This window comes from Anomaloglossus baeobatrachus, chromosome 9 (assembly GCF_048569485.1).
Source record: "Anomaloglossus baeobatrachus isolate aAnoBae1 chromosome 9, aAnoBae1.hap1, whole genome shotgun sequence".
Lineage (NCBI taxonomy): Eukaryota > Metazoa > Chordata > Amphibia > Anura > Aromobatidae > Anomaloglossus > Anomaloglossus baeobatrachus.
In genome coordinates, this window is record NC_134361.1 from 144,853,193 (window position 1) to 144,868,825 (window position 15,633).

Below are 15,633 nucleotides of genomic sequence, written 5' to 3' on the forward strand. Positions count from 1 at the left end.
CAGAAGCTATACACCCATGGTCTGGGTCTCCCATTACGGAACTATAAGAAAAAGAATTTACGGTAAGTAAACAAAATTCTGTGTGTGTGTGTGTGTGTGTATATTAACATTTTTGTGTTCACACACGCAGTGGGTCATTGCTGGATGCATAAAGTGTTAAAAACTTCTGGTTCATTTGCTAATTGAATTTAGTAAAAAAATAAACTGTATGGGGCCAGAACCAGTTTCACTGAGGGGTGCATTTGAGTACAGTGCCTGATGGGCTGTGTACAGGTTTTGTTGGGCCACTCCAGATTAATCCCACACCACCTTGTAGGTATCCTCTTTTTAGCAGTTGGATGTGTTCCCATTGCACAGATACAATATGGAAACCATGCAGGATTTTCAGTGGGGTGAAGTTTGTTTTTTTTTTTTTTGTTTCGGGTGACCTCACTCTTTAACTCTTGATAGAACATGTTTTTGGTTCCTACAGAACTGGCTGGCTAATGAGGTGGAGGTACTCGTGAGCACCGAGGAAGCTCAGCGCCATCTAAATGATCTGCTTGAGGATAGAAAGATTCTAGCAAACGATATAGCACAGCTGAAGCAAAAGAAGGACTCTGGTGAGCGGCTACCTGCTAAAATCCGTGTAAGTATATTGAGTGCTGCTTAGCTTTGTGTTAATGCTGCTACATGGAGAAGTGTAAATTACATCTAGCAAATATGCAGTCCTATGACGTCTGGCTCATCTGAACAAGGGCATATAGCTGCTAACTGGTGGTGCTATGAGCATTTCAGAGAACCAGGGGCTGCAGATGTTACTGGTGTGTTCGCGTGAATATAAAATATATATATATATATATATATATATATATATATATATATATATATATATATATATATATATATATATATATATATATATATATATATATATATATATATATATATATATATATATATATATATATATATATATATATATATATATATATATATATATATATATATATTCATATATATTTTCTTCATCGTTCCTTATGGGAGACCCAGACCATGGGTGTATAGCTAGCGACCTCCGGAGGACACACAAAGCACTACACTCAAACGTGTAGCTCCTCCCTCCGGGCTATATACACCCCCTGGATGACAATCTACCCAGTTCAACGCTTTGTGTTTCAGGAGGATACACACACTTTTATTTCCTCATATTTTTTTCAATTTTATTTTAATTTCTTCAGCGCTCTATTGGGAGACCCAGACGATTGGGGTATAGCTACTGCCCTCCGGAGGCCACACAAAGCACTACACTAAAAAGTGCAAGGCCCCTCCCCCCTCTGGCTATACCCCCCCGTGGTATCACGGGTTCTCCAGTTTTAGCTTTGTGTGCGAAGGAGGTCAGACATCCACGCATAGCTCCACAGATTTTAGTCAGCAGTAGCTGCTGACTATTTCGGATGGAAGAAAAGAGGACACATATAGTGTCCCCAGCATGCTCCCTTCTCACCCCTGGATGGTGTTGTAAGGTTGAGGTACCTATTGCTGGTACGGAGGCTGGAGCCCACATGCTGCTTTCCTTCCACATCCCCCTGAGGGGCTCTGAGGAAGTGGGATCCTGCCGGCCTCAAAGCTCTGACGCCGGGCTCCATCCACAGACCCATTTGAACCTGCTGGATACGGAGCTGGAGTACCGTTCAGGGACAGGCCCTGCACCATTACAGGTACTCTGTGTCCCCGTACACACAGGCACAGCACACTCCAGACTTGCTGGGTGTGCTAGTGCGCCGGGGACAGTAAAGGGTTACAGTCACTGCAGCTTTGAGTGACTTTGTGTTTTGGGAACTACCGCGCCGGACGCTCCGGGAGCGGCGGCGCGGCTGGGACTTGTAGTTCGCCGGGGACTGGGCGCCGACCGCGCTTTTACGGCGGCGGCGCTTATAACTCCAGTCCCCGGCTTCTGCGGCCTAGTGCCGCTTCGTTCCCGCCCCCTCCCTGTCACTCAGGGAAGGGGACAGGCGCTGAGCAATCAGCAGCGCCGAGGGCTGGAGCCTTATTTACATGCTCCAGCCCTCTCACTGCACTCTGTCGGACGCCGGATTCCCGCTCTGCCTTGGGGGCACGCCCACGGCCCACCCCTACTCACACGAGCTGGGGAAGAAGCCGGCAGCCATTACTGCAGAGCTCGGACTTTCGGCTCCAAGGCAGGACGGTGGCGATCATACACCCGCTTATAGGCGGGCGGTAAGGGCACACATAGTGCTGACCACATATAACTGCAGTGTATACATGTGTTGTTTTTTTTTTTTAACTACATAGGTCGCTATATGCCCGCTTGGGGAGCGACACATCAGCAGCAGGAAAGCAGGTGTGCTAAGGCACAGGCTTTCTAGGCTGCTTGTTTTGCACGACTGAGGTGTTCATTTGTGTTTATGCTGATATGCTATACATTGCACTGTACAGTCGCTAGTCTTAGCTATATTCTTCTGGAATGGCTAGACTACAGCAGCAGAAAACCAAGGGTGCTGGGGCACAGGTTTTTTTTTTTCTATGCTGCTTGTATTGCATGGGCTGCAGTGTGCATTTGTACTTGTGCTTGTATGCTATACATTGCACTGTATGGTCACTCTTCTGGGCTATATTCCCCTAGATGACCAGTCTACAGCAGCAGAAGAGCAGAGGTGCCAGGGCACAGGCTTCTATGCTGCTTGGATTGCATGTGCTGCAGTGTTCATTTGTACTTGTGCTTGTATGCTATACATTGCACTGTAGGGTCACTCTTCTGGGCTATATTCCCCTAGATGACTAGTATACAGCAGCAGAAGAGCAGGGGTGCCAGGGCACAGGCTTCTATGCTGCTTGTATTGCTTGTGCTGCAGTGGTCATTTGTACTTTATGCCTGTATGCTATACATTGCAATGTACGGTCACCAATCTTGGCTATATACTTCTAGATAGCTAGTCGGCAGCGGCAAAAAAGCAACACAGATTTCAGTGCTGTTTTTACTACATGGGATGCTGTTCATGGCACCGTCCCATTGTGTGCATGCTCCCCTGTAGCGCGTCGTCTGCCGGGGTCTCTAGCACGTCGTCTGCCGGGGCTCTACTAGTTGTGGCCAAAGAAACCTCCTGTCAACCCTGTCCATGGACAGGGACGGAGTAGTCATAATATAGAGACTTGCACCCATGGGCAATCTCCTTGACCAAAAGGCAGCTCTTCAGGGCTTTGATACTGACATCGCTCTCAATCCGGATACACCGGGTGGTAACGCCATACGGAATGATCCTATACCGTCCATTAATGGAAGGTTGGATCTTTCTCCCTCAGCTCCCCCAGTGGAGATAGGAGACGAACAGGAGAAGTTCCTTTTCAGTGTCTCACGCAGATATTGAGTATTTTTCTGGCCACGCTGACTTCAGAGAAGCAGTCCAGGAACACCACGCTTACCAGATAAGCGTCTTCTCCAAACGTTTTTAGGATACACGTTATCCCTTTTTTCCCCTGACATGGTCAGCGCTGGACCCAGGGTTCAAAGGTGGATTCTCCAATCTCCAGGCTTGCATATGGAGCCATAGTTGCACTGGAGATGGGGCTTCACTTCAAGATGCATTCACAGACAGATGGACTCTGGTTGAAATCTGTCTAGGAGGCTATCGGCGTGTCGGTTGCTCCGGCATCCACAGCCGTATTGGCAACCTAACCTTTTCTGCTGTTCTTGCGCGGCTGACCTTGAGCAGGGACATCGGTACCGCAGAGGCGTCCGTAACCCCGCAATGTCTGCACTGCGACTTACCCTGTTAATACTGTCCTAAAAGTACAGTCGAGGTTTCGGTCCTTCCCAAGCTCCGGCAGGTCCCAATTGTCCTCGTGCAAAAGGGCTACAAAACCTCAGACGGGCTCAGATTCCGGCCGGGGCTCAATCTCGCCCAAGGAAGGCAGTCGGAGGAACCGCTACCAAGGCGGTCTCCTCATGTCTCTCAGCTCTCTCTCTCTCTCCGCATCCGCGGTTGATGGCAGACTCCCCCGCCTTTGGCGACATTTAGCTGCCACAGGTCACAGACCGGTGGGTGACGGACATTGTGCTCACGTGCACAGGACAGTGTTCTGTTCTCGTCCTCCGACTCCATTCTTCAGAACGGCCCCACCTCTCCACCGAGCAGATGCCCTGCTGCAGGCGGTGGACGCTCTAAGAGCAGAAGGAGTGGTGATCCCTGTCCCCCCTCAGGAACGAGGGCGAGGGTTTGTACTCCAATCTCTTTGTGGCTCCAAAAATGGACGGTTCCTTCCGTCCTGTTCTGGTTCTGAAACTGCTCAACGAGCATGCGAACGCCAGGCGGTTCCGGATGGGATCCCTCCGATCCGTCATTGCCCCAATGTCTCGAGGAGACTTCCTTGCCTCAACAGACATCAAAGATGCCTATCTCCACGTGCCAATTGCTACGGAGCACCAACGTTTTCTACGTTTTGTGATAGGAGACGAACATCTTCTGTTCGTAGCTCTGCCATTCAGTCTGGCGACAGCCCCACGGGTGGGCACCAAGGTCATGGCAGCAGTGGTAGCAGTCTTGCACTCTCACGGACACCCGGTGATTCCGTACTTGGACGATCTACTCGTTAAAGCAACCTCCCTCGAGGCATGCCAACGCAGCCTGAATGTTACGCTGGAGACTCTCCAGACTTTCGGGTGGATCATCAATTGGGCAAGGTCAAATCTGTCTCCGACTCAATCACTAACGTATCTCGGCATGGAGTTTCATACTCTATCAGCCATAGTGAAGCTTCCGCTGAACCAGCAGCGTTCACTGCGGACAGAGGTGCAGTCTCTCCTTCAAGGCCAGTCGCACCCCTTAAGGCGCCTCATGCACTTCCTAAGGAAGATGGTGGCAGCCATTGAGGCAGTTCTCTTTGCGCAGTTTCATCTGCGCCAACGGCAATGGGACATTCTCCGCCAATGGGATGGGCAGTCAACCTCCCTGGACGGGAAGTCTCCCTTTCCCTGACGGCCGAGGACTCTCTGCAATAGTGGCTTATTCCCACCTCATTGCCATAGCCCCCATCCTGGGCAGTGGTCACGACAGATACGAGTCTGTCAGGGTGGGGAGCAGTTTGTCTCCGCCACATGGCTCAGGGGACGTGGACTCAGCAGGAGTCCACCCTTCAGTTCGATGTGCTGGAAATCGGGGCAGGGTATCTTACCCTATTAGCTTTCCAGAAGTGGCTAGAAGGGAGCAGATCCGAATCCAGTCGGACATCTCCACAGCGGTGGCATACATCAACCACCAAGGAGGGACACGCAGTCAGCAGCCTTCCAGGAAGTCCGGCGAATCCTCATGTGGGTGGAGGACACAGCATCCACCATATCCGCAGTTCACATCCCGGGCGTAGAAAACTGGGAAGCAGACTTCCTCAGTCGCCAGGGCATGGACGCGGGGGAATGGTCCCTTCACCCGGACGTGTTTCAGGAAATCTGTTGCCGCTGGGGGGGGCCGGACGTCGACCTAATGGCGTCTCGGCACACCAACAAGGTCCCGACATTTATGGCACGATCGCGCGATCACAGAGCTCTGGCGGCAGACGCCTTAGTGCAAGATTGGTCGCAGTTCCGGCTCACATATGTGTTTCCACCTCTGGCACTCTTGCCCAGAGTACTGCGCAAAAATCAGATCCGATTGCAGCCGCGTCATACTCGTCGCACCAGACTGGCCGAGGAGATCGTGGTACCCGGATCTGTGGCATCTCACGGTCGGCCGACCGGGGTCACTACCAGACCGACCAGACTTACTGTCTCAATGGCCGTTTTCTCCATCGGAATTCTGCGGCCCTGAACCTGACTGTGTGGCTTGTGTGTCCTGGATCCTAGCGTCTTCAGGATTATCCCAAGGGGTCGTTGCCACCATGAGACAGGCTAGGAAGCCCACGTCTGCTAAGATCTACCACAGAACGTGGAAGATTTTCTTAATCTGGTGCTCTACTCAGGGAGTGTCTCCCTGGCCATTTGCATTGCCTATCTTTCTTTCCTTCCTACAATAGGAGTTAGAAAAGGGCTTGTCGCTAGACTCCCTCAAAGGGCAAGTCTCAGCACTATCCGTGTTTTTTCAGAAGCGTCTAGCACGTCTTTCTAAGGTGCGCACGTTCCCGCAGGGGGTTTGTCATATCGTACCCCCGTACAAGCGGCCGTTGGATCCATGGGATCTGAACAGGGTTCTAGTTGCTCTCCAGAAGCCGCCTTTCGAGCCTCTGAAGGAAGTTTCCTTTTCTCGCCTGTCACAGAAGGTGGCGTTTCTCGTTGCGATCACATCGCTTCGGCGAGTGTCTGAGCGGGCAGCTCTGTCATCCAAGGCTCCCTTCCTGGTGTTTCACCAGGACAAGGTAGTGCTGCGCATCATTCCGGAGTTTCTCCCTAAGGTAGTATCCTCGTTTCATCTTAATCAGGATATGAGAATGATTTACGTTTGCTAGATCTGGTGAGAGCACTCAGAATCTACATTTCCCGCACGGCGCCCGTACGCCGTTCCGATGCCCTTGTCGCTGGTACGCGCAAGAGGTTGCAGGCTTCTAAAGCCACCCTGGCTCGATGGATCAAAGAACCAATTCTGGAAGCCTACCGTTTTGCAGGGCTTCCGGTTCTTTCAGGGCTGAAAGCCCATTCAACCAGAGCCGTGAGTGCGTCCTGGGCGCTACGACACCAGGCTTCGGCTCAACAGGTGTGCCAGGCAGCTACCTGGTCGAGTCTGCACACTTTCACCAAACATTATCAGGTGCATACCTATGCTTCGGCGGATGCCAGCTTAGGCAGAAGAGTCCTGCAGGCGGCAGTGACATCCCCGTAGGGGAGGGCTGTTTTGCAGCTCTAACATGAGGTATCTCTTTACCCACCCAGGGACAGCTTTTGGACGTCCCAATCGTCTGGGTCTCCCAATAGAGCGCTGAAGAAGAAGGGAATTTTGTTACTTACCGTAAATTCCTTTTCTTCTAGCTCTTATTGGGAGACCCAGCACCCGCCCTGTTGTCCTTCGGGATTTCTTGGTTGTTTGCGGGTACACATGTTGTTCATGTTGAACGGTTTTTCAGTTCTCCGACGTTATTCGGAGTTAATTTGTTTAAACCAGTTATTGGCTTCCTCCTTCTTGCTTTGGCACTAAAACTGGAGAACCCGTGATACCACGGGGGGGTATAGACAGAGGGGGAGGGGCCTTGCACTTTTTAGTGTAGTGCTTTGTGTGGCCTCCGGAGGGCAGTAGCTATACCCCAATCGTCTGGGTCTCCCAATAAGAGCTAGAAGAAAAGGAATTTACGGTAAGTAACAAAATTCCCTTCTTTTTAAAGTTTTGGAAGAAAAGCGGGTCCAATCTGGACTCCCGGCATGTCCCTTCACGCTCCACTCTGCGGGGTGCTGTTAAGGTTGATCTTCATAAGGCTGGAGCCTTCACATGCCGAGCTCCTTCGCATCCTCTGTCGAGGCTCTGTTTGAAGTGGGAGCCTCCACGGTCCTCTCTGCTTGCAGGAGGCCGGCTCCATCCACAGCCCTGTCTGGTCCCTGCTGGAAGGAGCGTTAACCCCACTCAGGGACATGGCCCTGCGTCTCAAAGCTAAGTATTGAGACGTTTTTTCAGGGGTCCCGGGTGCTTTTATTATGGGGGCAGTATGTGCTTTAGCGTTACTGTTAATTTCGGCCGGTTCTGGGAATTTCCCATGAGAACCGCGCCGACGGTGCCTGCTCGTCGGCCGCACTTTGAAATCTAGGCCCCGGCTTCAGTTTGGGCCTAGTTTCGTTTTTGGCTTCTGCTGTATGTTTTGCATACAGCACCGCCCGGCCAGCAGAGGGGAGGGCACTTCTCTCTAAGGAGATGTCCCCTCCCCTGTCTACCCCCCTGTATCTCTGTGTTTCTGTTTTCCCGCTCCTGGGCTTATACACGCCCCCCCTCCTTCTCCCAGCGCCATTTTATCAGCGTTTTTATCACTGAGAAGCGCTGGATGTTGCAGCTGCATACTTTTTGGAAAGCTGTCACTTTACAGGGGAGCGGTGAAATCCGGAGGACACAGAGAGCAGGGCTGGTAAGCCACAACCTATGGTTGTGGATTTTTATACACTCAGGCTTTCTACAGGAGTGTGTTTTGGCTGCAGAGCTTCCTCCACAGCAGCATGTCTGTCACTAGGAGCAAAGCTGCAAACATGTATGCTATATGCACTGCTTGCAAGCTAATTCTGCCAGAGCCTAGCACGTACCCACATTGTGATAACTGTGCTAATATGGTTGTGTCTCAGCCTGGAGCCTCCTCAGGGGTCCCTCAGGCTGCTTCGGTCCCGGTGGCTGAACCCCCGGCTTGGGTAGCATCCTTTTCACAGGCTCTTTCCAAGTCGTTTGCCGATTCCATGGGGCAGCTGTCCCAGACGCTGCTGTCTATGCATCAGCCTCCCTCTCAGGGTGTCTCTGCGGCTCCGAGCTCTGCAGAGCCCTCAGAGCAGGTCCTAGGACCCCGTCCCCCTAAACGGAGACGCACGGACCCTTCTCCTTCCTCGTCCCACGGCTCTGATTCACAAGCCGAGGTGCAGGGCGAGGAGGATTCCTTTACTGTGGGCTCAGACGCTGCCTCTATGTACCCCATTGATTTGTCTGAGGGTGATGCGGACGTTAGTGACTTGATTGCGTCCATTAACTCCGTACTGAACCTCAACCCACAGGAGTCAGAGGATCAACCCTCTCTCGTAGAGGTACACCAGTTTACCTCTCCTAAGAAACCTAGGAGTATGTTTTTTAACCACTCCAGCTTTCAGACCACTGTTAACAAGCCTAGGGCCTGTCCTGACAAACGTTTTCCGAAACGTAGTTCAGATGACCGTTTCCCGTTTCCACCGGAGGTGGTTAAGGACTGGGCCCAGTCCCCAAAGGTGGACCCTCCAGTGTCCAGAATCTCAGCCCGCACAGTAGTTGCGGTGGCCGACGGCACTTCTCTTAAGGATCCCACTGACCGCCAGGTTGACCTTCTGGCCAAGTCTGTATTTGAGGCGGCAGGAGCCTCCTTCTCTCCGTCTTTTGCGGCGGTGTGGGCTCTTAAGGCTATCTCTGCCTCTCTGGCGGAGATTCATTCCCTTTCCAGGGACTCTATTCCTGAGATGGATGCCTTAACTTCCCGAGCTTCGGCTTTTGCATCCTACGCCATGTCTGCCATCCTGGAGGCTTCTCACCGCACGGCAGTGGCTTCCGCTAACTCCCTCGCGATCCGCAGGATCTTGTGGCTTCGAGAGTGGAAAGCGGACGCTTCCTCTAAGAAGTACCTTGCGAGTCTCCCCTTTACTGGGTCACGGCTGTTTGGGGAACAGCTGGATGACATAATTAAGGAAGCTACTGGCGGGAAGAGTACTTCCTTGCCACAAGCTAAAGCCAAGAAACCTACCCAGGGCAGGAACCAATCGAGGTTTCGTTCCTTTCGTTCCTCTAACTGGTCATCCTCTAAGCCCACAGTCTCGTCCACTACCGCCAAGGATCGCAAATCCAACTGGCGCGCAAAGCCGCGTCCTCAAAAGACCGGAGGAGCCGCTGCCACCAAGGCAGCCTCCTCGTGACTATCTGGCCGCGCCAGCAACGTCCTTGGTCGGGGGCAGGCTCTCCCACTTTGGCGACGTGTGGTTGCAACACGTCGCCGATCAGTGGGTGCGGGATATCATCACCCACGGCTACAGGATACCTTTTTCCTCCAGCCCGCCAAACAGATTTTTTCTGTCCACCCCCCCCTGCTCCAAAGCCGCCGCCTTCTCTCAGGCCGTGGCATCCCTGCAGACCAACGGTGTAATTGTTCCGGTCCCCGCCCGGGAACGGTTCAGAGGTTTCTACTCAAACCTCTTTCTAGTTCCCAAAAAGGACGGTTCCTCCCGGCCCATCCTGGATCTCAAGCTTCTCAACAAGCATGTTCAGGTGCGGCACTTTCGCATGGAATCTCTAAGATCGGTCATTGCCTCAATGACCCAGGGAGATTTTCTGGCATCCATCGACATCAGAGATGCCTATCTGCATGTGCCTATTGCGGTTTCACACCAGCGCTGGCTACGCTTTGCGATCGGAGAGGAACATTTCCAGTTCGTGGCTCTTCCCTTTTGGCTTAGCCACGGCCCCCCGAGTGTTCACCAAGGTCATGGCAGCAGTGGTTGCGGTCCTGCACCTCCAGGGGTTGGCAGTGATTCCTTACCTGGACGACCTTCTAGTCAAGGCCTCATCCAGTGTAGACTGTCAGCGGAGTGTCTCGCTCACTCTCGCCACTCTAGTCCAATTCGGGTGGCTTGTCAACCTCCCCAAGTCGACTCTGACCCCGACCCAGGTACTTTTGTACCTAGGGATGCAATTCGAGACGCTGCCGGCACTTGTCAAGTTGCCCTTAGTCAAACAGCAGTCCCTTCGTCTGGCAGTGCGCTCTCTGCTGAGGCACCGCCGTCATTCCATCAGACACCTCATGCAGGTGCTGGGTCAGATGGTGGCGTCCATGGAAGCGGTTCCCTTTGCCCAGTTCCATCTGCGTCCCTTGCAGCTGGACATTCTCCGCTGTTGGGACAAGCGGATCTCTTCTTTGGACAGGCTGGTGGCTCTGTCATCACAGGCCAGGAACTCCCTTCAGTGGTGGCTTCAGCCCCTCTCCCTTTCACAGGGACGGTCCTTCCTGACTCCGTCCTGGGTGATCCTCACCACGGATGCCAGTCTCTCCGGCTGGGGAGCGGTGTTTCTCCATCACAGAGCACAGGGCACTTGGACTCCGTCCGAATCGGCCCTCCCGATCAATGTGCTGGAGATCAGAGCCGTGTTTCTAGCTCTCCTAGACTTTCACCACCTATTGGCGGGCAAGCACATTCGGGTTCAGTCGGACAACGCGACAGCGGTTGCCTACATCAATCACCAGGGCGGGACTCACAGCCGTCTGGCGATGTTGGAGGTTCAACGAATCCTCCAGTGGACGGAGGACTCAAAGTCCACCATATCCGCAGTCCACATCCCAGGCGTGGAAAACTGGGAGGCCGATTATCTCAGCCGTCAAACCGTGGACGGCGGCGAGTGGGCACTGCATCCGTCAGTGTTCAGGTCAATTTGCCGCAAGTGGGGCACTCCGGAAGTAGATCTAATGGCTTCCCGGCACAACAAGAAGGTTCCGGTTTACGTGGCTCGCTCCCACGATCCTCAAGCCTTCGCAGCAGACGCACTGGTTCAGGATTGGTCTCAGTTCAGTCTGGCCTATGTGTTTCCCCCTCTGGCGCTATTGCCCAGGGTTCTGCGCAAGATCCGAATGGAGGGCCGTCGAGTAATACTCATTGCTCCGGACTGGCCCAGGCGAGCCTGGTACCCAGACCTGCTCCGCCTGTCCGTAGGGGTGCCGTGGCATCTTCCGGACCGCCCAGACCTTCTCTCTCAAGGTCCGTTCTTCCGCCAGAATTCTGCGGCTCTCAGATTGACGGCGTGGCTCTTGAGTCCTGGATCCTGACGGCTTCAGGCATTCCCTCTGAGGTCATCTCCACCATGACTCAGGCTCGGAAGTCTTCCTCGGCTAAGATTTACCACAGGACTTGGAAAATTTTCCTGTCCTGGTGTCGCTCTTCCGGCCATGCTCCTTGGCCGTTCGCCTTGCCGACCATCCTGTCTTTTCTACAGTCGGGTCTACAGTTGGGTCTGTCCCTCAATTCACTTAAGGGACAGGTGTCGGCTTTGTCGGTATTGTTCCAGCGGCGTATCGCCCGACTGGCTCAGGTGCGCACCTTCATGCAGGGCGCATCTCACATCATTCCTCCTTACCGACGACCCTTGGATCCCTGGGACCTTAATTTGGTCCTCACGGCCTTACAGAAACCCCCTTTTGAGCCTCTCAGGGAGGTTCCTTTGTCTAGACTTTCACAGAAAGTTGTCTTTCTAGTAGCCATAACTTCTCTCAGGAGAGTTTCTGATTTGGCTGCGCTCTCTTCGGAATCCCCCTTTTTGGTGTTTCACCAAGACAAGGTGGTTCTTCGTCCGACTCCGGACTTTCTCCCTAAGGTGGTGTCTTCCTTCCACCTTAACCAGGACATTTCATTGCCCTCTTTTTGTCCGGCCCCTGTGCATCGCTTTGAGAAGGCGTTGCACACCTTAGATTTGGTGCGGGCGCTCCGAATCTATGTGTCTCGCACCGCCGTTTTTCGGCGGTGCACCTCACTTTTTGTGCTAACCACGGGTCAGCGCAAGGGCCTTTCGGCGTCTAAACCGACCTTGGCTCGTTGGGTTAGGTCGGCTATCGCCGATGCCTACCAATCTTCTCAGGTGCCTCCCCCGTCGGGGATTAAGGCGCACTCGACCAGAGCTGTCGGTGCCTCCTGGGCTTTCAGGCACCAGGCTACGGCTCAGCAAGTGTGTCAGGCTGCCACTTGGTCCAGTCTGCACACTTTTTCTAAGCACTACCAAGTGCATGCTCATGCTTCGGCAGATGCGAGCTTGGGCAGACGCATCCTTCAGGCGGCTGTCGCCCATTTGTGAAGTTAGGTTTTGCCTACTTCTCCGTTTCGTTTATTTCCCACCCATGGACTGCTTTGGAACGTCCCATGGTCTGGGTCTCCCATAAGGAACGATGAAGAAAAAGAGAATTTTGTTTACTTACCGTAAATTCTTTTTCTTATAGTTCCGACATGGGAGACCCAGCTCCCTGTTGGCAGTTTTTTTGTTCCGTGTGCTTCACGGCTGTTGTTAGTAGACAGAGTGCTGGTTTTGCCGAGTTTTACTCTATCTCTACTTATGGGTGGATGTCCTCCTTCAGCTTTTGCACTGAACTGGGTAGATTGTCATCCAGGGGGTGTATATAGCCCGGAGGGAGGAGCTACACGTTTGAGTGTAGTGCTTTGTGTGTCCTCCGGAGGTCGCTAGCTATACACCCATGGTCTGGGTCTCCCATGTCGGAACTATAAGAAAAAGAATTTACGGTAAGTAAACAAAATTCTCTTTTTTTGCTTTGAGCTTTTAATGGTTACTTAAACCCAATCCTATTTTTACTTGTTAGAGGCGGACATACACCGTGGCTGAGCTTGAGAATATGGAAGAGGAAGCGTCTGTCAGCAAGCAAATTGACAGTTTGGAGACTGAAATGGAGCTCAGGTGGGTTTCTGGCCACTAGTGAGTGCGTTTTTTTGTTTTCAGTGCTACTATAATATCTAGAGATTTCCTCCGTACAGGAGCGCTCAGATCGCTGATCTACAGCAAAAGCTACTGGATGCGGACAGCGAGGAGGAGCGTGTGAAGCAGAGATGGGAAACGATCACCAACATTATGGAGGCAAAGTGCGCCCTGAAATACCTAATGGGGGAGGTACGTTAAGTGTCAGTAATGTACACGCCGGTCTCCTCCCCTAATGTCGCTCATTACTGTTCAGTATCAAGAGGTTTGCCACCCTTCGAGGACTTTTTTTTTTTTTTTTTTTTTAATTTGACTTTTCACCAAAATCGAATCACGTGTGCCATTTTTGATGACCTTGGCATAAGTGTCAGCAAATACCTAAAGACAAAACAAGCGGCTTAAAAAATTGCAAATGACTCCAGGCCATAGTGTTACTCTTCATGTATGCACTGCCTAGTCAGGAAGAATTGCCTGCAAGTTGTTAGAGTATAATGGCATTGCCTTATTTGTTTGTGGGTTTTCTTTTGTTTCCATTCCCCTATGTCATTCTACAATATTTATTTTTAGCTGGTTTCGACAAAAGTTCAGATAAGTAAACTAGACAGCAGTCATCAGCAGAATAAGGCTCATGTTTCCGACATGCAAAAGCTAATTTTTGAAGAACGCAATCAAATGGCAGAGCTGGAGACTGAGCACCAGAGGCAGCTTGTGGAGCTGGAGCAGCAGCACCAGGAGAAGGTACCGTCATGTTCTGAGATCGTAGGGGTTGTATTTGATATGTCCCATAAATCATGGCTTTGTATTTACTTACAAGGTTTAACATTTTAAAGGATTTTCCAAAAAATAGAATATCAAAGCATCACTCCAGTATTTCTTTTTTTTTTTTTTTTTTTTTTTTTTCTTCAGCTCTGCAGTGGCACTTTAAATCTAAATCCCCTGTCTTACCTTCTAGCATCTTCACTTTTTATTAAAGTCACCCTGGTCCTGTGGCACTATCTTGTGACCTTTAACTTCTGACTGGCCGAAAATCAAACTTGTCACAGGCGCTCAATGCTTCTCAGAGCCAGAATGGGCTCTCATAGAGCTGTTGTATTGAGCTGTGATCTCCGGTGCACTCCATTAACTCCGCTCTGGAGATCTGTGAAGACTTTGGTGGGTGATTATATGATGGAGCAGAGGGGACTTGCATTTAAAGCACCACTTCAGCGATGCATTAAAGTGCCAGAGTGGTGCTTCAAGTTATTTTTAGGAGAAAAATGTGATGTTGTTAATTCTGTATTAACCTTCCTTCTAAAATGTTTTGAGGTAAGTCTGGCATTATCTTTCCCCTAAGATTCTTTACTTGCTGAGCCAGTTACAACAGAAGCAGCCAATAGTCTCAGAAGAACCTGCTGAGGCCAGGGTGACCGACCAAGAAAAACAGCTGCTGGAGAGGCTGAAGTTCCAGGTAACTCACACAAAGGTACAAGATGTGTTGTGTAGGTGCGACTCTACCAGATCACCCAGCAGGGGGCACCTGCCGTCAGCATGGGCAGATCCCACTATGGATTGGCTCTAGGAGCAGCGTACTGGTAACCATCTGGCTTTATTAAATCGAGAAAGATGCTATTCTCATCAGTTTGTATCACTAATAAACCTTTTTATGAAAATTTTAAGTGATGACAAAACCTTTAAAATTTAAACCTTTTATTATATTTCAATTAAAAACAACAAAGTGGTTCCTGGAGGAATGTTTCAGTAACGTATGGAATGCCGTGTGCGCACCTGTGCAATCTGGCGTCTGACTCCGGATGGTACGCTCTATCCTGAAGGTTGCCATGGTAGCTCTTCCTGTAGACGTGCCCTAGTGTTCCGCTGCATCCCGGACATGTGCAGCACTCGTTTAGGAACAGTGGCCCTGTGAGGAAGTCGCTGGATTTTGAACACTCAGTTTTAGCATCTGGATACTTATGTCTGCATTTTCACAAGGCCGGTTACTACCATGAAAGATCTTGACCCCTTCACGACGGCCGTTTTTTTGGTTTTTTTTTATTTTTGCCATTCTTCTTCCGAGACCCGTAGCTTTATTTTTCAGTCAATATGGTCATGTGAGGGCTAATTTTTTGTGGGACGAGCTGTACTTTTAAATGAATCTGTTTTTTTTACCATATAGTGTGCTGAAACGCAAATTCAAAATGCGAAAAAATTGCAAAAAAAGTGCAATAGCACTATTGTTTAAAATTGTATTCACTGTGTTCACTACATGGTAAAACTGATGTGTGGGTGTGATGCCTGAGGTGGGTGCAAGTTCGTAGACCTCAATCATGTATAGGTTTAATGTTATCTTAAGGGGTTAAAAAAATTCAACTGTTTGTCTGAAAAAAGTGGCGCACGTTTACGCCATATTCGGTGACCCATAGCGTTCTCATTTTCTGTGATCTATGGCTGTGACTACTTATTTTTTGCATCTCGAGCTGACATTTTTAATGGTACCATTTTTGCACAGATGCTAAGTTTTGATCGCATGTTGCATTTAGTGCAAAATTTGTGGCAACAAAAGTAATTT

The 15,633-nt window shown here is 50.8% G+C and overlaps 1 protein-coding gene across 2 annotated transcripts in view; it reads left to right on the plus strand.

Annotated features, from left to right (window-relative positions):
• The window catches only part of KIF4A (kinesin family member 4A), a 187,289-nt gene that overhangs the window by 142,840 nt on the left and 28,816 nt on the right, over positions 1-15,633 (plus strand). For both annotated transcript variants that reach the window (XM_075324006.1, XM_075324007.1), the window contains exons 21-25: positions 473-628; positions 12,976-13,070; positions 13,148-13,280; positions 13,656-13,826; positions 14,422-14,535. In XM_075324006.1, coding sequence (XP_075180121.1) covers positions 473-628; positions 12,976-13,070; positions 13,148-13,280; positions 13,656-13,826; positions 14,422-14,535 — 669 coding nt within the window. The remainder of the gene's footprint in view (positions 1-472; positions 629-12,975; positions 13,071-13,147; positions 13,281-13,655; positions 13,827-14,421; positions 14,536-15,633) is intronic.